Below are 22,524 nucleotides of genomic sequence, written 5' to 3' on the forward strand. Positions count from 1 at the left end.
GGTTTGTTTCTGGGTCTTGATTCTGTCCCATTGGTCTCTGTGTCTGTTATCATTCCCAGATCATTTTAACTATCCAGTATTGTTTTAATTATTATAGCTTTATAGTATAGTTTGACTTCTGGTATTGTGATAATGACATTTTTTCCTTTTTTTGTCAGGTGCTTTGTTCTCCGGGTCTTTGGGGAATCCATATGAATTTCTATAATGTATGTTTTATTTCTTAAAGTGTGCCATTGATAAATTTCATTTGTTGCATTGACTCTGTGTTAGTGCTTTGTGTAGGGTGTTCATTGTGACCACATTAATTCTTCCAGCCCATGAGCAGAATAACTTTCCATTTCTTTATGTCTTTTTCTATTTCTTTTAACAGCATCTTATAGTTTTCTTTATATAGGCCCTTCACATACTCTGTTAATTTTACTACAGACTTAGGGCCATCTTTTTTAAATATAAGAAAGCAGTTGAAGCTTGTGCAATCTTTTGTGTATTATGTATAAAGGACCCATGCAGTATGTATGCCTAATTTTGTATAGCTATTCTAATTCAGTAATTTTACATTTTATTTTGTACCGCAAAATAACATCATTATTCACTTTGAAATGTTAAGTTAATTTTAATACAAAGCTATTTATTAAAGGAGACACTCCCATTAAATTCTTTCCATTTCCCTAGAGTTTTCCTTTCAATTTATTACACAGAAGTAACCCTACACTATAACATTATATAAATTTCAGTTATGCATGATTATTAATCACCATATGTATATGTGACTTTTAGTTCACTGCTAAAAGTTTAATTTATCTTTTGTTATACCATTGTCCTCTGATTCTGATTTAACCACCTCCCTTACCCCATCTTGCTGTTAGCCACAAATTGTTCTTACAGAATTAAACGTATAATTCATTTTATTGAATTGATCAGTTTATTTTCTTTATCACATAGGAGTGAAATCATACGGTATTTGACTTTCTGTGGTTGGCTTATTTCAGTAAGGATAATTCTGTTTTGCAAATGGTATCATTTTATCTTTTTAATATAAATAGTATTACATTCTCTACAAATACCACATCATGTGGTCTGTTTGTTGATAGTGGATAGTAGATAGAAAATTGGATTGTTTCTACCTCTTGGCTATTGTAAGTACCACTGCAGTGAACATGGCTGGCACAGACCTCATTCAATTAGTGTTTTTTTTCAGTGTATTTTCCAGATAAGTAACCAGAAGTGAGACAATTGGAACATAGGGAACTTAGCATTTGCAACCCGGTGCCTCAGTCGACAGCAGGGCTGGTGGCTGTGGTGTGGTCACTGCCTGAGGCCACAGCTGTGCAATGGGCACACAGCCCATATAGGTGCCTCCTTCATATCCAGGCCAGCTGAGTCCAGAGATGGGACCCTGTTGACTAGACCCAGCTCCAGTCTCCAGGAGACTCAATCCATGGCAGGAGGTACCAGATGGAGGTCGGGAAGGAGGTGAGGACAACTGAAGACCAATTGGAGCTTCTGTGGAGAGAGAGGGGAGGAGGTGGAGGTGACAGAGTTCACGTCTCAACAAACTGAGACAAATCTTAAGTCCCAGACTCCCCACTGCCCACCTCACCCCAAGGTGAACTAGAAGAGAAACAATCAAACTGACCCCCAGCACCTCAGCCGTAAACCTGGAAATGAGGTGACATCAATACTTAGAAACCAAGGAACAGCTGTGCACAGGAAGGGAAAAAAGTAGCAGAACAGAAGTTCTGGCTCATAAATACAGGGGAGAGAAGCAGAGGAGTCTCAGAAACGTGGAGCAACAACATTAAATACACCCGCGAGTTATGGGAGTGACTCAGGGCAGATGGGCAGCAGCGAGACCTTAGAGAGAAGATAAAGAACCACAGCATCTTCACCAAAGAGATGGACAATATTAAAGGAACATAAAAGAGTCTCCCAATGTAAATGAACACAAATATAAAGGAAGTTTTATATAGAATTAAACTGGCATACAGAATAACTTCAGAAATAGAGGATCCAAAAGTATAAGTCACCCAATTAGGAAAACAGAGAGAAATGAGACAAGGACACAGGAAAAATAAGGAAACACTACAAACAATGGCAGATGCAATTAGAAGTGGAAACATAAAGACAGTGGATAATCCAGAAGGTGAAGCTGAAGGAAGGAGGGATGCTTTTCAAAAAAAAAAAAAAAAACATAGGTGAGAATTATCCAAACCTAGAGAATGAAATAAGCACGAATATCCAGGAAGTAGTGATAACACCCACATTTCAAAGTGAAATGACCTACAACATGACACCCCACGGTTAAATTATAAAAAATCAGAAAAAAAGAAAAAAAATACACAATGCCTGAAAATAAGAGAATTTGCAAAGATCTCCAAAGTAGGCTTTCCTCAGATTTTGCCCCAGTCACTCTCCAGGAAAAGAGAGGAATGATGTGTTCATAATCCTAAATACAAAGACTTCCCGCCAAGAATACTCTACCCTGCAGAATTATTCCATTATGAGTGTGAATGAAAGCTTCCCCAGGCAGAGAAGCCAGTGGCGTTTATCACTGTCAGGTGATAAATGCTGACAAGAGTTCTTCTACAAGAAAGAAAAAATGAAACACAAGCCCTAAGCAAAATGACATGAACAGGAGTATTATGGGTCAACACAAAGCACTGAAAGGAAGGAAGGAAGTTACAGAAGTAGGGACAGCTGAGTATTAACCATGGACACTCATGGATACTTTGAGATGACACGGCTTTTCTGCAGATAATCCGTATGTAGCTGTTTTTACCAGATACAGTTGTATATATTTTTATTCCATTTCGTTCTATTATTTTGTAAGTACCCAATTTCCTGTTTTAACATTTTATGAAAGAAAAATTCAGCAATTATATTTTTCTTAATACTGAACCCATTACTCAGACCAGTTAAAATAATTAAAGTAATACAGAAACATATTTATAATGTAAAAAACACTGATGTCAAACTCTGCACATAAGAGAAACCACAGATTATCTCTGACTAACTGATGACAGGATCATGACTTAGTCCATGGACTGTGAGCCCTGCTGCTCCCGACCAGACAATCTGAGGAAGCGGCCCCCGTCACGTTGGGGTTGCTCTGCAGCTGAAGAGCCTCCCCAGGGCCTGCTTTATGTCCTTGTTTCTGAGACTGTAGATGAAGGGGTTCAGCATGGGGGTGACCACTGTGTACATCACTGAGGCAATTGCACTGTCCCTGGAGTCGTGGGTAGCAGCAGAGCTTAGGTACACGCCAAGCCCTGTCCCGTAGAACAGGGAGACCACGGAGAGGTGAGACCCGCAGGTGGAGAAGGCTTTGTACCTGCCGCTGGCTGAGGAGATTTTCAAAACAGAGGACACAATCTTAGAGTAGGAGAAAAGGATGCCACTGAGAGGAATCATCCCCACAACCCCCGCTGCTAAATATATCACCAGCTCATTGAGGAAGGTGTCAGAACAGGCAAGCTGGATCACCTGGTTCAGTTCACAGAAGAAGTGAGGCATTTGCAGCTGTGAACAAAAGGACAGTCGCAAAACCATTAAGCTGTGTAACAGAGAATCCAGAAGACTTAACACCCAGGACACAAGAAGCAGGAGGCCACAGAACTGGGGGTTCATGATGACCATGTAGTGCAGGGGATGGCAGATGGCCACAAACCGGTCATAGGCCATGGCTGTCAAGAGGAAGTTGTCCACTCCTCCAAAGAATATGTAGAAAAACACCTGGCTGAGGCAGCCCGCATAGGTTATGGCTTTGTTCTGTATCTGGATGTTGAGCAGCATCTTGGGGATGGTGGTGGAGGTGAAGCAGATGTCGGCAAAGGACAGGTTGGCGAGGAAGAAGTACATGGGGGTGTGCAGGTGGGGGTCCGTGACGCTGGCCAGGATGATGAGGAGATTCCCAGTGACCGTGACCAAGTACATGGCCAAGAATGCCCAGAAGAGGAGGGGCTGCAGCGAGGCCTCTTCTGAGAGCCCCAGGAGGGTGAACGCTGTGGGGTGGGTTTGGTTTCCTGGCGCCAGGTCGCTGGTGAGCCTGGGGGATTGAGACAGAAGTGATGTCAACTTCACCACAGCAGAGCAATCACGGAATGAGTTTAAATGGGGTGATTTCATTTTAAATACATTCAGTGAATCAATTTCATGTTACTGAGCTAGTGCCTGTTCCCTGTTGCTGAAAATAATGAGCCATGGGTACATCTAAAAAAACATTTTTCCAAGTCGAAATTTTCTTTGAAAGTTTCCTGAGTTCTTCTTTTAAATACATTGGACTAATTATATTATCCAAGTATTGTTGGAATCATGAAGAACAAGCAGTGAGACTGACTGAAAAATCCTAGCCCTAGCTCCTCCCTGTTGGCCTAGGGGTTAACTCTCAGCACTATGCGACATCCTGGGTTCAATCCCCAGCCAGGGAGCTACCCACATGGTGCAGCAGACCTCTCCTTTCCACCAACTGCTCCCCTGCAGTGTATTTCAGTAGATCTGACTGTCCTGCTCCACACTATGTATCCTGTGAGTCCTCTTACCCCCACATCTCTAGCCTGTACCCCAGTTGTTCTATGCATACATGGTAAGTAAATAAATCCTTAAAAAAAAAAAAAAAGAAAAAAGAAAAATCCTAGCCCCAAGCAAGTTTTCTTCTAAGTACATATGTGGTCTTGGTAAATAATATTTCATATGGTAATTATTTTGTTAAGTAAAAAAATGCAGTTGGACGAAGAGGTGGATTCTAGAGGAAACGGTATAATCACTTCCGATTATGAGTCTTTGAACAAAATTTTGAAGTCAACAGGATTTTTTTATATAAAGGAGACAACACGTGGTAACAATATATGCATGAGGACATTGGGCTTGGGGACATAGCCAGTGTTCCTGGCATAGTTACAGAACCAGAAGTAGGGGTGTGACAGGAGGGGCACTCCAGGTAGGGGGTGAGATGAGAGGTTGGCAGGAGGCCCTAACATCCTGTTGCTGTGCAAGTTCCTGCCTGTCACATTGTACATTTGCTGATCTTCTAGTGTGTAGGTTGTGTTACATGTGCTGTGACAAACTGTAATGTCTTTCCCTGGTATTTCATCTAAATTCCAAATGCTGGATTGTAGAAGACAGCTTCATTGGGACAGATGTCCAATCTGTGCTTCCTTTACCTGTAATAAGGATTATTTCCCTTATTTCAGCCACACACACACACTTTCTGATCCACTTTTAGGGCATTTTGTCCTGTGCATTGAAGCACAGCTGAGAATTGTAAATCACTGAGGACAAGGAAAACAGGAAGTGTTTACTTTTCAAAGAATCAGCTCTCCAGAAATGTTGTAAAGAAAGTTGTTATTTACCTCTGCATTTTAACACACTGGATACCTAAACACACAGAAACTCGCCCTGTATCCTTATTTATTTATTCATTTATTTTTTTGTAACTGAGGTAGTATTGGGGAACCCCCACCAGATATTGCCACCATATCTGAGTGCACCCACCCCCACTCACCCATATTCCACCACTGCAGACCATTATTCTTCTATCTCTCTTTGTTCTTCCCCCTCCCCAAGATGCCCCCTTTGTGTGTCAGCTCTGTAGCCAGCCATCAAGGGTTAGTTTTTCACTCTGTATTCAGTGACCATAATTCTGCCATAGGAATTTTAATTCTTATTTATATCGATGAACTTTATGATAAAATTGGTTTTGTGATATATCATTTCTCTTAAAGTTACAGTTTCCAGGAATATATCCATGATATTAAGTGAGAAATTAATGTTTTAACTGTACTCTGACACCTCACACTGATTTCCTTTAGTTGGGAATAGTAGATAAATAAATACATATTGCATGAGCTAGATGAACAATATGGTCTCACAAAAATAATGACAAGTTGAGAAAGACAGACAGGGAAATGCTAAAATAGTTTGGAGAACACGCAAGAGGAATTTTCATATCCTGAGACTCACCTCCATTAGGGGGTCAGACTGGGTTTACATGAATGAAGTAGAATAGAACAAATAAAGCCCGTAGGGAAATGTGTGAGTGCATTGTCTGAACACACCGTGGCCATTGATTAACAGTTCTCGTCCATCAGTTGTGTGTACCTGTGTACGTGTGTGTGTCATTTCTCTATGTATGTGTGGGTAGGTAAACTTCATCACAGGTCTGACTTTAGGCCACAGTAAGAAGAATCTGGCATCCATTGCATACAGGAGAGAAGTATTTGAAAGGTCAGTTCTTGCTAATGAGGAAAGACCATGTGAGTGAGGCCCCAACTGAAGAGCCAGGCCGGGTGGAGAACAGTTCCTTGGACACCAGGGCCCCCAGGCCGACTGACCTGCTGTAACTCCACTCACTTGTAATGGGGTTGCTTTTTCATGTTGCAAGGAAGTCATTGCCTATAGAAATACCAGAGAGCACCTAAATATGTGTTTTCCAGAGGAGACACCTAGAATGATCAGCAAGTGCATGAGGAAGAGCTCAGGATCACTCATCAGAGAAATGCAAATCCAAACCAGGAGCTGTCACCTCACAGCTGCTGACAGAGCTCCCAGGGAGATGACCAAAGGTCAGCACTGGGGAGGGGTGCAGAGAGCCTGGGGTGCTGTCAGTGGCTAATTCACCGCTGCAGCCAAGGAGGAAAAGAGAACAGTGGAGCCTCAAAATAGCAAAGTTAGACTCCCCTGTTACCAAAGCCATGAAAACAGGACATCATAAAGCTCTCGGCATCCCCTTGTTTATTGAGCCAAAATTTAGAAGTAACTTGCGAGTCCATCAGTGGAGGAATATAGTGGAGGAATATAATGTGTACACGTCTAGATATAAAATATATAGGCCTTCTATTCATATAGGATTGCCCTTAATTGTCCAAATAAATATACATGGATTATGTAAAACATATAATGTGTAATACACACTCAGGATATTGTGTTACTATAATACACATTCTATATAATAACATATCTATATAATAAACTATCCAGTCAAGAGAAGGAAGGACACCCTGCCTTGTGTGACAACCTGAGCACCTAAGAACGTTCTGCTATGTGACAGAAGTCAGAGAACTAGACATACTGCATATCACTTCTGTGTGCGCTCCCAAAACAGACTTACATTTGTTACCTGAAGTGGGGGATTTTGGAAGAAGTTGTTTCAGGATACAAACTTGAAGCTGGAGGATGAATAAGGTTCTGGAATCTCCTGCATTGTGACAGAGTCAACAGTGCTTTCTTACAACTTTCTAAGTTGTCGAGAGATTATCGCTGAATCATTTTGTGACAAAAGTAAATATTCATTGTGTGTGCGGATGGAGGTGTTCGCTAGTGCTACAGTGAAAATCGTATTGCAAAATGTAAATATATCAAATCAACATGTTTTTCTCCAACTTACACACTGTTTTAATTCAATTAAGTCCCAGTGAAAATATGACAGATGAAATCACAAAAGTGAGGAGACAGAGTAGGAGGAAAAACAGATGTGACATGAACACAAGGTGTATGATAGGTTATTACTACTAAGAATGCAAGAAAACAGCTGATGTTTAAAATACATAGTGGGACACAATAGGATCTACCAAGCCCCACACAAAATTGAAAACCTTCAACATTTTGTCCAACAATCTCCACATATGTGGGGGAATTGAGTGCAAAACACTTATTTTGAAAAACTCAATTCTGTTTGAATATTTGAATCACAAACCAGAATAAAAAATCAGAACCTGTACATCAATGAACACTAAGAATGAGCACAATTTATAATTGAAAATAGCAAAATTCTAACAAGCAAAATCATGCAGATTGGCCAGTGCTAGAGTGGTTGCAAAGGAAATCTCATTGGTCTCCCCCAACTGACATTAAAGAAAAAGGATGACTTCTGTGAGCACCTGCTGTGAGGGACACTACACACTGTTCCTCTCCTCAGCTGCCCTGTGAGGTCATCCGCCCCCATTACTCTGGATCTCTCCAACACAGAGGCCCTGCTCATCACCCCGCCACCCCGTCATTCCCTTCGCATTAAACACTTTATTTCCTGCTGCCTCAACTCCAGACCTTCTTGGCTGTGTCCTAACTTTGCTGGAACCACGTTAAGCCCCCCACTCCCCCTTCAGTTTCATCCTAACAGATTTTCCTTCCTGTCTCTTCACTGTCAGCACCATCTCTGTATTGTTGAGAGCAGTGGACAGTTTTCAGTCACAAAATAAGTAAATTAATTATAAATTGACGAGTCATTCAAGCAAGAGAAAAAGGGAACCTCTTGTCCCTGGGCCTGGTTTGATCTCTGTGACCTGAGGCAGAACTTCTCAGTTTGCATTTTCCCTGGATCTGTCCCAAGTGCCTGCTGGGCTCTGAGACTCACCTGGGTGGGGGCTGTGAGGGGGGCTTCTCCATGTAGCCGTCTAGTCCCTCCTGGACACTTGAGGATGGATCTGGGCTGTGTCACAGACAGGATCTCAGGAGGGCGCCAAGGGCTGGTCCCTGGGCAGAGGTCGGGCTCCACAGACAGGAATCATGTCCTCTCCGGTCCCGGGTTGGACAGTCTGAGGGACCGAGGGAGACAGGGTATTTACCGCCCTCCACGCGGTCTCATTAGCCACACCTCACTCTCCTGCTCCAAGCTCTGAGCTCATGATTTCCCTGTGGACACTGGACTGGACAGAAGGAAAGTCATAATGATTCTCTGATCCCGAGAGACTAGATTAGATGTCAAGTGAATCCTATTTTGGTTACTCCTTCATCATGAACTCCTGCACCTTCCAGAGCTGTAGCAACCCAGAACCTTATTCTCACTCTGTGTTCAAGTTTTCCAAATGTCTGTGCCTAAGTAACCCGTCTTTATTTGATGCCCTTGATCATCAAGGCACAAATATTTGGGGGCACAGACCCCCCCATATGCCCAATAGTGCTATTCCACTCTAATTAAGCAGAGAACTGAGTTCCTTTATATAAAACCTTAGACACCACACTCCTTGTTTTCATGGCACTTTTGCAAAAGCAAATGGGAATTTTTTGTTTTTGTTTTTGTTGTGAAGTGACTGTAGCAGCCTTATGTTTGAATCTCCAGAAGGAAACGCCTGTGTTCCTAAACAGCTAATAGACAGGGCCAAAGAGCAAAGATTTTTGTAACTGCCAACTCACTCTGAAGCCCGTGCACCTCCTCAGCCCCTCAAATAGTAAGCAGGTTTCCTGCTTAGCAGCACAGGGAAGGGCTAAATGCTGTACCGCTGGCAACAGGGTGCACTGCCCACTCCTGACACTGGGCATCACAGTCCTCACAGGTCACTATCGTCATCCTGAGCAGCCGTTGTCTGAGCAACATGAAAATTGGGCCCAGACTTCACTGCCGGAGCATGTTCCGTGACAGCTCAGTGGGCAGGAGCAGGCGTGACAACGAACTCCATGACAAGGAACTCCAAGTGAGGGTCTCCAGTTGCTTTTCTAGCAGTCAGAGGAAGGACTTGTAGTGACCTTTGACGGACTCGTCTCAGTACTGAAAATTATTCTTTTGGAGATGATCAATTTTCCTTAACTTTTCTGTCCTTAATGTCCACATCGTTGCCACACAACTCAACAGGGATATTTTCGCACCCAGTACCTGGTCTCTATGCAAATTAGGCAGGTTCTGGGAAATAACTCGATGTTACATCAGACAATCCAGTGGCACATGGGTTTGCACCAATAGCCTCTCTCCGTCCACCAGATGTGTCCTAACCAGCGGGGTACCTCATGTTGAACTGGGCACGTCTCTGTGGGTGTGGAACAGGAGAGGAAGGGCCTCAACACCCAGGTTCTTTATGTGTCTTTATTTGTCAGAATTATGCTGTGCAAATATATCCTCCCTTCAGTAGGCTGAGTTAGTGTGACTCTGCTGTTTTCATGAACCGTAAGTCAGCATTTTGGTTGATATAGTCCCAATTATTTATGTTCTCCTTTGTTCCCCTTGCTGCTGGAATAAATCCACAAACACATCTGAAATTTATATTCTAGAGTGTGTTGCCCAAGTTTTCTTCTATGGGTGCTATAGTTGGAGGTCTTACATCAAAGACTTTTATTTATTTTGAATTGATTTTTGTGTGTTTTGAGATAGAGAAATCTAGTTTCATTCTTTTGCTTGTGTGCCCCATTTTCCCAATGCCATTTCCTGACGAGGCTTTCCTTGCTCCAGTGTACATTCCTGGCTCAAATTTGTAGATTAAATGTTCCTATAAGTCTGGTTTTATTCTGGGGTCTTGTTTCTATCCCATTGGTCTCTGTGTGTGATAAAATTCCCGTACCATTTTAATTATCCAGTATTGTTTTAATTATTATAACTTTATAATACAGTTTGAAGTCTGGTATTGTAATAATGAAGTTTTCCCTTTTTTGTCAGTTTCTTTGCTTTCCAGGGTCTTTTGTGGTCCTCTATGAATTTCGGTCATGTATATTTTATATTTTAAAGTGTGTCATTGATAATTCCAAGTGATTGTGTTGATGCTGTGTACTGATTTGTGGAGGATGGTCATTGTGGCCACATTGATTCTTCCAGCCCATGAGCAAGTAATAAATTTCCATTTCTTTGTGTCTTTTTGTATCTTTTGACAGAGTCTTATAGTTTTCTTTATTCAGGCCCTTTTCATTCTTTGTTAAGTTTACTAACTAGGTCTTTAACTTTTATTTATTTGGGTGTGATTGTAAGAGGGATCATTTTCTTGATTTTTTTTCTCATCTAACTCATTGTTTATATATAGGAAGGCAGCTGATTTTTTTTTTTAGATTATTGATTTATTTATACAAGCACTGGGTATAGTCAGAAGCGCGGGAGGGTGAGAGGCTTCACCAGAGCCAGAGCGGGGAGCAGAACAGGCAGAGTGACGAAATATACTGCTGAGGGAAGCAGCGGGTGCGACAGGAGAGGTCTGCTGCGCCATGTGGGACCCTCCGGGGTTGGCCGGGGATCGAACCAGTGCTGCAGAGGCTGAGAGCAGCTTCATAGCCCAGTGCTCAACTGCTGCGGAAAGGCAGCTGTTTTGTTTGTGTTTATATCCTGCCACTTAAACTGCACTGGTTTATTGTTTCAGTTAGATCCAACATCCATGTAGCCTGCAAACCCTAAAAACTGGACATCAATGGAACTCATCCTAAAATAATAAACACTATTTCAGACACTTATTTCTTAAAACATCCATCTGAATATTGGTTTATTATTCCCACAATATTATACACAAGAAAACAGACTTCGGACCATCTTTTTTAAAAATAATTTAAGAAAGCCGTTGAAGCTTGTGCAATCTTTTGTGTTTTATGTATAAAATGCCATACAGTATGGATGCCTAATTTCTTATAGCTCCTCTCATTCAATATTTATACATTTCATTTTATACTATAAAATAAGTTTATTATTCACTTTGAAACAAGTTCATTTTAAAGAAAAGCTATTTATTAAATGAGACACTCCCATTAAATTCTTTTCCATTTCCTTTGAGTTTGGCTTTAATTTTTTAAATTGAAGTAACCTTACATTATAACATTATATAAAAATCATGTATGCATGATTATTCATCAACATGTATATGCGGCCTTATTCACTGCTAAAATTTCAAATTTATCTTTCATTATACCATTTCCCTCTGATTCTGATTTAACCCCTCCATTCCCACATGTTTCTGTGAGCCACAAATTGTTCTTACATAGTCCAAAAGTATATTTTATTTTATTGACATGACTTGCTTATTTGTTTTCTTTATCACATATGAGTGAAATCATATGTCATTTGACTTTCTCTGTTTGGCTTATTTCAGTAATAATTCTGTTGTTATCCTCTGTTGCTGCAAATGGTGCAATTTCATCTTTTAATAACTAAATAGTATTCCATTATCTACATATACCACCTCTTGTGTCCATTTGTCCATAAGTGGACCCTTGGATAGTTTCTGCCTCTTGACTAGTTGGATAATTCTGCCTCTTGTTTCTGACTCTTGCCTCTTGACTATTGCACTGAACATGGGTGGTGCAAACTCTTTGAATTAGTGGTTTTTTTTGTGAATTTTACAATTACATACTCAGAAGTGAGACAATTGGATCATAGGGAACTTATATTCTTCAGTTTTTGAGGAATTTCCATACTGCTTCCAGAACAGATGCACAAGTTTACATTCCACCAACATTATGTAAGTGTTTCCTCTTCTGGTCTGAGACCCTGTAAGCTCAGTGACCAGTGCAGGAATGGAAACCTCCAGCCTCTACGAGAGGTAAGAAATCAGAGTTTTCAGGCAGAGCCCAGATGGCTTCATAATGGATCCCAGAGCAGAGGAAGGACAGTGGGACAGAGAACACACCACTCCTTTGTAAAGTATCAAGCAGACTTGTAGCATTTGCAACTCAGGTCTAGTGGTTGTGGTGGTCATTGCCTGTGGAAACTGCCTGTGCCAAGCTGTACAATGGGCAAACAGCCCACATAGGTGCCCTCTTCATAGCCAGGCCAGCTGAGTCCAGAGATGGAACCCTGTGCACTAGACCCAGCTCCAGTCAGCAGGAGATTCAATCCATGGCGGGAGGTACCAGAGGAAGGTCAGGAGGGAGGTGAAGACACTGAAGACCAAAGGAGCTTGCTGTGGAAAGGGAGGGGAGGAGGTGGAGGTGACAAGAGTTCACTTCTCAACAAACTGAGACAACACTTAAGTCCCAGACTCCCCACTGCCCTCCTCACCTCAAGGTAAACTAGAAGAGAAACAATCAAACTGACCCCCAGCACCCCAGCTGTACACCTGGAAATGAGGTGATATCAATACTTAGAAATCAAGGAACATCTGAGTGCAGGAAGGAAAAACAGTAGCAGAACAGAAGTTCTGGCTCATAAATACAGGAGAGAGAAGCAGAGGAGTCTCAGCAACGTGGAGCAACAACATTGAATACACCCGTGAGTTATGGGAGGTGACTCAGGGCAGACACGCAGCTGCGAGACTTTAGAAAGAAGGTAAAGAACCAGAGAGTCTTCACCGAAGAGATGGACAAGATTAAGAGAAGACAAAACAGTCTCTGAATGTAAATGACCACAAATATAGAAAGTGTTTTAAGTAGAATTAAACTGGCAAACAAAATAACTTGAGAAATAGAGGATCCAAATGTATAAATCACCCAATAAGGAAAACAAAAATGAGACTTAGACAAAGGAAAAATAAGGAAACACTACAAACAATGTCAAACTCCATTAGAAATGGAAACATAGGGAGAGTGGATGAAGGAGAAGGGAGGAGTTTTGCCTTTCAAAAAAATCGTAGCTGAGAATTTTCCAAACCTAGAGATTGAAATAACCGTGAAGATTCTGGAAGTAGCGATAACGCCCAAACTTCAAACTGAAAATGACCTACCCTTGACACCCCACTATTTAAATTATTAAAAATCAGAAAAAAAGAAAAAATTTTACAGGATGCATGAATAAAAGAGGATTTGCAAAGGCATCCAGGGGAGGCTTTCTCAGATTTTTTCCCCAATCACCCTCCAGGACAGGAGAGGAAGGAAATGCTCATAATCCTAAACACAAAGACTTCCCACCAAGAACACTCCACCCTGCAGTACTATTCAAATATGAATGTGAATAAAAGCTTCCCCAGACAGAGAAGGCAATGGAGTTGATCACTGTCACATCTCCCTGCCTGACACTAAGCAGACAAGAGTTCTTCTACAAGAAAGAAGAAAATGAAAAAACCCTGAACAAAATTACATGAACAGGAATATTAGGGGTCAACAACAAAGCATCAAAAGGAAGAAAGTAAAGGACAGAATTAGGTAAAACTGAGTATTAGCCCTGGACACTCATGGATACTATGATATGACAAGAGTTTTCTCTAGATAATTCATAAGATGCTTGTTTTTACCCGAAACAGACGTACATATTTTTCCTTCATATCTTGTAAGGACCCAGTTTATTATTATTGTAAGTACCCAATTTTTTGTACTTATTTTATAAGTACCCAATTTTCTGTTTTAAACATTTTACTAAAGAAACCATCATTGAGACTATGCTTTACTTAATACTGACCCCAGTTTTCAGACCAGTTAAAAATAATTAGGGAAATACAGAAAACATATTTATAATGTAAAAAACACTGATATCAAGCTCAATACATAAGACAAACAGATTATCTCTGACTAAGTGATGACAGGATCATGACTTAGTCCGTGGACTGTGAGCCCTGCTGCTCCCGACCAGACAATCTGAGGAAGCGGCCCCCGTCACGTTGGGGTTGCTCTGCAGCTGAAGAGCCTCCCCAGGGCCTGCTTTATGTCCTTGTTTCTGAGACTGTAGATGAAGGGGTTCAGCATGGGGGTGACCACCGTGTACATCAACGAGGCGATTGCACTGTCCCTGGAGTCGTGGGTAGCAGCAGAGCTGAGGTACACGCCAAACCCCGTCCCATAGAACAGGGAGACCACGGAGAGGTGAGACCCGCAGGTGGAGAACGCTTTGTACCTGCTGCTCGCCGATGACATTTTCAAAACAGAGGACACAATCTTAGAGTAAGAGTAAAGGATGCCACTGAGAGGAATGATCCCCAGAATCCCCGCTGCTAAATATATCACCAGCTCATTGAGGAAGGTGTCAGAACAGGCAAGCTGGACCACCTGGTCCAGTTCACAGAAGAAGTGAGGGATTTGCAGCTGTGAGCAAAAGGACAGTCGCAAAACCATTAAGCTGTGTAATAGAGCATGCAGAAGACTTAACACCCAGGATGCAAGAAGCAGGAGGCCACAGAACTGGGGGTTCATGATGACCGTGTAGTGCAGGGGATGGCAGATGGCCACAAACCGGTCGTAGGCCATGGCTGTCAAGAGGAAGGTGTCCAGTCCTCCAAAGAATATGTAGAAAAACACCTGGCTGAGACAGCCCGCGTAGGTTATGTCTTTGTTCCGTGTCTGGATGTTCAGCAGCATCTTGGGGACGGTGGTGGAGGTGAAGCAGATGTCGGCAAAGGAAAGGTTGGAGAGGAAGAAGTACATGGGGGTGTGCAGGTGGGGGTCCGTGACGATGGCCAGGATGATGAGGAGATTCCCCGTGACCGTGACCAAGTACATGGCCAAGAATGCCCCGAAGAGGAGGGGCTGCAGCGAGGCCTCTTCTGAGAGCCCCAGGAGGGTGAACGCTGTGGGGTGGGTTTGGTTTCCTGGCGCCAGGTCACTGGTGAGCCTGGGGGATGGAGACAGAAGTGAGGTCAACTTAACCACAGCAGAGCAATCACGGAATGAGTTTAAATGGGGTGATTTCATTTTAAATACATTCAGCTAATCAATTTCATGTTACTGAGCTAGTGCCTGTTCCCTGTTGCTGAAAATAATGAGCCATGGTTACATCTAAAAAAACATTTTTCCAAGTCAAAATTTTCTTTGAAAATTTCCTTTGTTCTTCTTTTAGATATGTTTGACCAATTATATTATCCAAATATTGCTGGAATCATGGAGAAAAAGTAGTGAGATCGACTTTGAAGTATCCTAGCTCTGCGGCCTCCCTGGTGGCCTAGGGTTCATGTCTCACGGCTTGCCCCGGGACAGTCTGTGTTTGATCCCCGGCCAGGGAGCTGACCCTGGCGCAGACCTCTCCTGATTTGCCAACTGCTTCCCTCAGGAGTGTCCTTCAGTAGATCGGCCTGTCCTGCTTCCCACTCATGTCTCTAGTGAGTCTTCTCACTCCCTGCACCTCTAGCCTGCACTCCAGTTCTATGCGCACGGAATTAATGAAATAACTTTTTTTTCCAGGAAAGAATAAAAGGAAAATCCTAGGCCCAAGGAAGTTTTCTTCTAAGTATGTGTGTGGTCTCGGTAAATGATATTTCATATGGTGATTATTATTGTTAAGTAAAATAATGCAGTTGGATGAAGAGGTGGATTCTAGAGGAAACTTGATAATCACTTCTGATTATGAGACTTTGAACAAAAAAATCTGAAGTCAATGGGACTTTTTTATATGAAGGTCATATCACGTGGCCACAATATATCCACGAGAAGAACATTCGGGTTTGGGAAAATAGCCAGGAAAAGATCTCAGTACAGGAGCCTTCCTGGCACAGTTACAGAACCAGAAGTAGGGGTGTGACAGGAGGGGGCGCTCCAGGTTGAGGGTGAGATGAGAGAGGTTGGCAGGACGTCCCGACTTCCTGAGGACTTGGAAGTTCCTGCACGTGACATTGTACATTTGCTGATCTTCTAGTGTGTAGATTGTGTTACATGTGCTGTGCCTAAGTGTGTGTATTATGTATCACATGTATAAATTATCTGTAATGAATCCCTCAATAAACTATAATTTGTTTCTCTCCCATTTCATCTAAATTCTGAATGCTAGATTAGAGACGGCATCTTTAACTTTGGGATAGATGTCTACTCTGTGCTTCCTCTACCTCTCCTCAGGATTATTTTCCTTATTTCTGCCGCACACACTTTTTGATCCACACTTAGGGCATTTTGCCCTGTGCCTTGAGGCAGAGCTGACAACTGGAAATCGCTATGGACAGTGAAAATGGGGAGTGTTTTACTTGCAAAGAATCAGCTGTGCAGAATTGTTGTAAAGAAAGTTGCTATTTTCTTCTGCCTTTTAAAACACTGGATACCTAAACAAACAGAACCTTGGCTATTGTCTCCTTATTTATTTATTTATTCATTTTTTTGTAACCGAGTTAATATCGGGGTTCCCCCAGCTGGTATTGCCACCATAGTGTGCCCAGACCCTCTCACCCATATTCACCACTGCAGACCATGATGCTTCCTTCCCGCCTTGTTCTTCCCCTTCCCCCAGCCTCCCCCTTTGGTGTCTCAGCTCTGTGGTCAACTGTCAAGGGTTAGGCCCAGCTTGTCTTAATCTGTTAATTTAGTTACTTTATATTCCACATTATCAGTCACACCATCTGATATTTATCTTTCCCATGACTTAGTTCAGCTAGCTTCATGATTTCAAGCTCCACCCATGTTGCCACAAATGGCATAGGTTTTTCTTTTTGATTGCTGAGTAGTATTCCATGGTGTGTATATACTACATCTTCTTGATCTATTCATATGTTAGGATGTTTCAACTATAATAAATAGTGCTGCCATAAATATGGGAGTGCAAGTTTTTTTTCAAACTAGTTTTTTGAATTTTGTGGACAGATGCCTGAGAGTGGAATGACTGGGTCCAATGGCAGATCCATGTTTACTGTGTGAGACACGTCCTCACTGCTCTCTGTAAGGGCTGGACCAGGCTGCATTCCTACCCGTAGCGAGTGTGGCCCACTGCCCTGCATGTGAACAGCGTCCTGTCAGGGTCAGTTCCTTTGTACCATCTGCTTCTTGGCAGGCCCCAGTTACCCTCAACTCTGACTGGAAAAAGCTGATTGGGAGACAAATGAGTAGATGATGAATGCAGGTAGAGTTTAATAGTAAGAGTGACGGGGTCTTCACAACAAGTTTGGTGATGTATCAGTGACCAGAAATCTGCCATAGGAAATTTAATTTGTGTTTATATTGATGAACTTTATGATAAAATTGGTTTTGTGATATATCATTTCTCTTAAAGTTGCAGTTTCCAGGAATATCTCTATGATAGTAAGTGAGAAATTAATGTATTCACTATACTCTGACACCTCACCCTGATATCCTTTAGTTGGGAATAGTAGATAAATAAATACATATTGCATGAGCTAGATGAAGAATATGGTCTCACAAAAAATTTGACAAGTTGAGAAAGACAGATGGGGAAATGCTAAAATACTTGTGGAGAACACTCAAGGCTATTTTCATAGCCTGAGACTCACTTCTACTACGGGGTCAGACCTGGTTTTGCATGGATGAAGTAGAATAGAACAAGTAAATCCTGTAGGAAAATGTCCGAGTGCATTTTCTGAACACACCGTGGACATTGATTAACAGTTCTCATCCATCACTTTTGTATACCTGTGTACGTGTGTGTGTCATTTCTGTATGTCTGTGTGGGTAGGTGAGCTTCATCACAGAGTAAAGACAGGTCTGACTTTAGGTCACAGTAAGAAGAATCTGGCATCCATTGCATACAGGAGAGACGTATTTAAAAGGTGAGTTCTTGCTAATGAGGGAGAGACCATGTGAGTGAGGCCCCAACTGAAGAGCCAGGCCGGGTGGAGAACAGATACCTTGGACACCAGGGCCCCCAGGCCGACTGACCCACTGTCACTCCACTCGCCTGTAGTGGGGTTCACAGTGGGCTTCTGATCTGAATGTTTTGGTACCTGTTTCCCCTTATGTGACCACACACTGTGACATGATACAGTACTGAGTGAGCTGGTCCCTCCTCTGGTTTATCGTTTCTGTGGAATTGATTCTTTTCTTTTTCTTGGGCTTTTATATGCATACAAGAGCTGAGGTACAGGCCAGAGATGGGGAGAGAGAGGATTCACCAGAGACAGAGTGGAGAGCAGAACAGGCAGATCTACTGAAATACACTGCTGAGGGGAGCAGCGGGGAGACAGGAGAGGTCTGCCACACCATGTGGGTTTCTCCCTGGCCGGCCGGGAATTGTACTTGGGAATCAAACTCAAGCTGCAAAGTCTGCAGATTGCTTCACAGTGCGGTGCTTAACCCCTTGCGCCACCAGGGAGGCCCTTAGACTTTGGGTTTTGATCTCTCTTTGACACAGATAAACTGGTCCTTGTTTTGCTCCTTGTCCAACAAGCAGTGGCCTCCCCAGACATATTCCATAAAACCCTGCTTGTGCCCCAACAGTCTGTCCCTTTCCTCCGTGTTGTTTATTCCTGAGACCATCATATCCCACATGCGCTGTTCCTTGTGCTCAACCCTCTCTGTCATCATGTAACATCCACATGAGCAGGGATGTCAGCTAGTTTCCCCACTTTTGTTATTTGATTGTATAGAGACTATGTCAAGGAATTTAATTCATAAAATAAATGAAACAGCAGGAAAAATAAAGTCTGGTTAAATATAGCGGGATCAGCTGAATGCATTAGGCACAATGGAGCACAAATCTAAGACCTTGTGAAAAAAGATATAACAAGACTTAATCACACCCACTGGTTCTCTAAAACATAAATTGGCAAAGACTTAAAATGAAAAATAGTAGATCACACTCTTTCCAAGCAGTGAAAAATGCAGATCCAAGATTATTTCTACCCAGATAAACAAAACTGGATTCCAATATGCTTGAGGAAAATATCATTTGTCCTTTGAATACAGAAGAATGTGATCCAGGAGATGGGAAGTTGGGGGCTGTTTTTAGGAAAAAATTGGCTGCCCAGTGTCCCTTTGTCTCTCTTGTATGCAGAAGCTTTTCAGTTTATGTAGCACCACGTGTGGCTTCCTGCTTTTTCATGTCACAAGGAAGTCATTGCCTATGCTAATACCAGAGAGCTCTTAAATATGTGTTTTCCAGAGGAGACACCTAGATGGACAGCAAGCACATGAGGGGGTGCTCAGGGTCACTCACCAGGGAAATACAAATCCAAACCAGGAGCTGTCACCCCACAGCTGCTGACACAGCTCCCAGGGAGGTGACCAAAGGTCAGCAGTGAGGGTAGGGAGCAGAGAACCCTGGGATGCTGTCAGTGGCTAATACACCACTTCAGCCATGGTGTAAAAGAGAATAGAGGTGCCTCAAATAGCAAAGTTAGACCCCCCCCATGTACTGTTCATACATGTACAAAGGCAATGAAAACAGGACACCAAAACTATCCATGCCCCTTGTTTATTGAGCCAAAATTTAGAAATAACCTATGAGGCCATCAGCAGATAAATAAAGAAAATAATGTGTACATGTATAGATATATATATGGGATCTCTCTCTCTCTCTCTCTCTCTCTCTCTCTATATATATATATATATATAAAATTGATCTTAATTTTCCACATAAATACACATGGATTTTGTAAAACTTATAATGCGTAATACACACACAGGATTTTGTGTGGTTATAACACACATCCTATGTAATAAAATATGAGCTACTATTCAGTCAAGAAAAAGGACACCCTGTCTTTTGCGACAACACAAGCACCTAAGAACATTCTGCTCCATGACAGAAGCCAGAGAGCTACCAATCCTGGATATCACTTCTGTGTGTGGTCCTTACACAGACTTGAATTGGTGACATGGATGGGGATGGGGAATTTGGTAGAAGTTGTTTCAGGATACACACTTGAAGCTGCTGGATGAATACTGTTCTGGAATCTACCGCACTGTGACATAATCAACAGTACTTGCTTATAACTTTCCAAGTGGCCGAGAGATTATTTCTGAATCATTTTGTGACAAAAATGAATATGAAATGCATGTGGTGATGGAGGGGGTAGCTAGTACTACAGTGGTAATCATATTGCAATATAGAAATATAACAAATCAAAATTTTTTCTCAACTTACTGTTTCATTTCAATTAAATCTCAATGAAAATCCATCAGATCAAATCAAAATGTGAGATGTAGTAATGAGGAAAAACAGATGTGACATGAACACAATGTGTATATATAGTAGGTTATTACTACTAAGAATGCAAGAAATCAGCCGATGTTTAAAATACATAATGGGACACAATAGGATCTACCGAGCCCCACACAAAATTGAAAACTTTCAACATTTTGTCCAACAATCTCCACATGTGTGGGGGAATTGAGTGCAAAACACTTATTTTGAAAAACTCCAATTCTGTTTGAATATTTGAATCACAAACCAGAATAAAAAATTAGAACCTGTACATCAATGAACACTAAGAATGAGCACAAATTGAAGTTGAAAAAAGCAAAATTCTAACAAGCAAAACTGTGCAGATTGGCCAGTGCTAGAGTGGTTGCAAAGTAAAACTCTTTAGTCTCCCCCAACTGACATTAAAGAAAAAGGATGACTTCTGTGAGCACCTGCTGTGAGGGAACACTACACACTGTTCCTCTCCTCAGCTGCTCTGTGAGGTCATCCATCCCCATTACTCTGGATCTCTCCAACACAGAGGCCCTGCTCATCACCCCGTCACCCCATCATCCCCTTCACATTAAACACTTTATTTCCTGCTGCCTCAACTCCAGACCTTCCTGGATCTGTCCTAACTTTGCTGGAACCACGTTAAGCCCCCCATTCCCCCTTCAGTCTCATCCTAACAGATTTTCCTTCCTGTCTCTTCACTGTCAGCACCATCTCTGTATTGTTGAGAGCAGTGGACAGTTTTGAGTCACAAATTAAGTAAATTAATTATAAATTGACGAGTCATTCAAGCAAGAGAACAAGGGAACCTCTTGTCCCTGGGCCTGGTTTGATCTCTGTGACCTGAGGCAGAACTTCTCAGTTTGCATTTTCCCTGGATCTGTCACAAGATCTGCTGGGCTCTGAGACTCACCTGGGTGGGGGCTGTGAGGGGGGCTTCTCCATGTCGCCGTCTGAGTCCCTCCTGGACACTTGAGGATGGATCTGGGCTGTGTCACAGACAGGATCTCAGGAGGGCGCCAAGGGCTGGTCCCTGGGCAGAGGTCGGGCTCCACAGACAGGAATCATGTCCTCTCTGGGCCCGGGTTGGACAGTCTGAGGGACCGAGGGAGACAGGGTATTTACCGCCCTCCACGCGGCCTCATTAGCCACACCTCACTCTCCTGCTCCAAGCTCTGAGCTCATGAGTTCCCTGTGGACACTGGACTGGACAGAAGGAAAGTTTCTTAATGATTCTCTGACCCCAAGAGACTAGATTAGATGTCAAGTGCATCCAGTTTTTGTTACTCCTTTTTCATGAACTCCCGCACCTTCCAGTTCTGGGACCATCCAGCACCTTATTCTCACTCTGTGTTCAAGTTTTCCAAATGTCTGTGCCTGAGGAGCCCGTTTTGACTTGATGCCCTGGATCATCAAGGCACAAATGCGGTACAAGCACAGACCCCTGAATATGTCCAGTAGTGCTGTTCCTCTCTCGTAAAACAGAGAACCAAGTTCCTCTATATAAAACCTTAGCAACCACACTCCTTGTTGTCATGGCACTTTTGCAAAAGCAAATAGGAATTTCCTTTTTGTTTTTACCGTGATGTGACTGCAGCAGCCTTATGTTTGAAACTCCAGAAGGAAACGCCTGTGTTCCTAACCAGCTGATATGCAGGTCTAAAGAGCAAAGATTTTTGTAGCGGCCACACTCACTCTGAAGCCCATGGACCTCCTCAGCCCCCCAAAGAGTAGGCAGGGGTCCTGCTTAGCAGCACAGGGAAGTGCTAACATGCTGTGCCACTGCCAGCACTGGGGGCTGCCCACAAATTCCACTCCTGACAGTGGGCGTCACCATCCTCACAGGTCACCATCCTCATCCCCAGCAGCAGTTGTCTGAGCAACCTCTAAATCATGCCCAGGCTTCCCTGCCAAAGGGGGTCCGTGACAGCCCCTGGTGAGGCAGGAGCAGGCATGACCGCGAACTCCAGTGAGGGTCTCCCTTTGCTTTTCCAGCAGCCAGAGGAACGGCTTGTAGTTCCTTTTGATGGACTCCTGTCAGTACTGAAAGTTCTTCTTTTGGAAGACAATCGATTTTCCTTAACTTTTCTGTCCTTACTGTCCACTTTATTGCCACAAAACACAGTAGGGATGTTTTT

At 42.6% G+C, this 22,524-nt stretch overlaps 2 protein-coding genes across 2 annotated transcripts; both read right to left on the minus strand.

Annotated features, from left to right (window-relative positions):
• Positions 1-3,093: 3,093 nt before the first annotated feature.
• On the minus strand, positions 3,094-3,933 carry LOC311180663 (olfactory receptor 7A10-like; the record flags this gene model as incomplete). The annotated part of the gene is made up of 1 exon (XM_084248577.1): positions 3,094-3,933. The coding sequence occupies one exon, from the start codon at positions 3,931-3,933 to the stop codon at positions 3,094-3,096; it is 840 nt and encodes a 279-aa protein (XP_084104703.1).
• A 10,266-nt stretch (positions 3,934-14,199) lies between these two features.
• Positions 14,200-15,039, minus strand: LOC311180664 (olfactory receptor 7C1-like; the record flags this gene model as incomplete). Its single annotated transcript, XM_084248578.1, has 1 exon — positions 14,200-15,039. The coding sequence occupies one exon, from the start codon at positions 15,037-15,039 to the stop codon at positions 14,200-14,202; it is 840 nt and encodes a 279-aa protein (XP_084104704.1).
• Between the last annotated feature and the right edge of the window lie 7,485 nt (positions 15,040-22,524).

The sequence above is a fragment of the Talpa europaea genome (assembly GCF_964194135.1).
Source record: "Talpa europaea genome assembly, chromosome: 12".
NCBI lineage: Eukaryota > Metazoa > Chordata > Mammalia > Eulipotyphla > Talpidae > Talpa > Talpa europaea.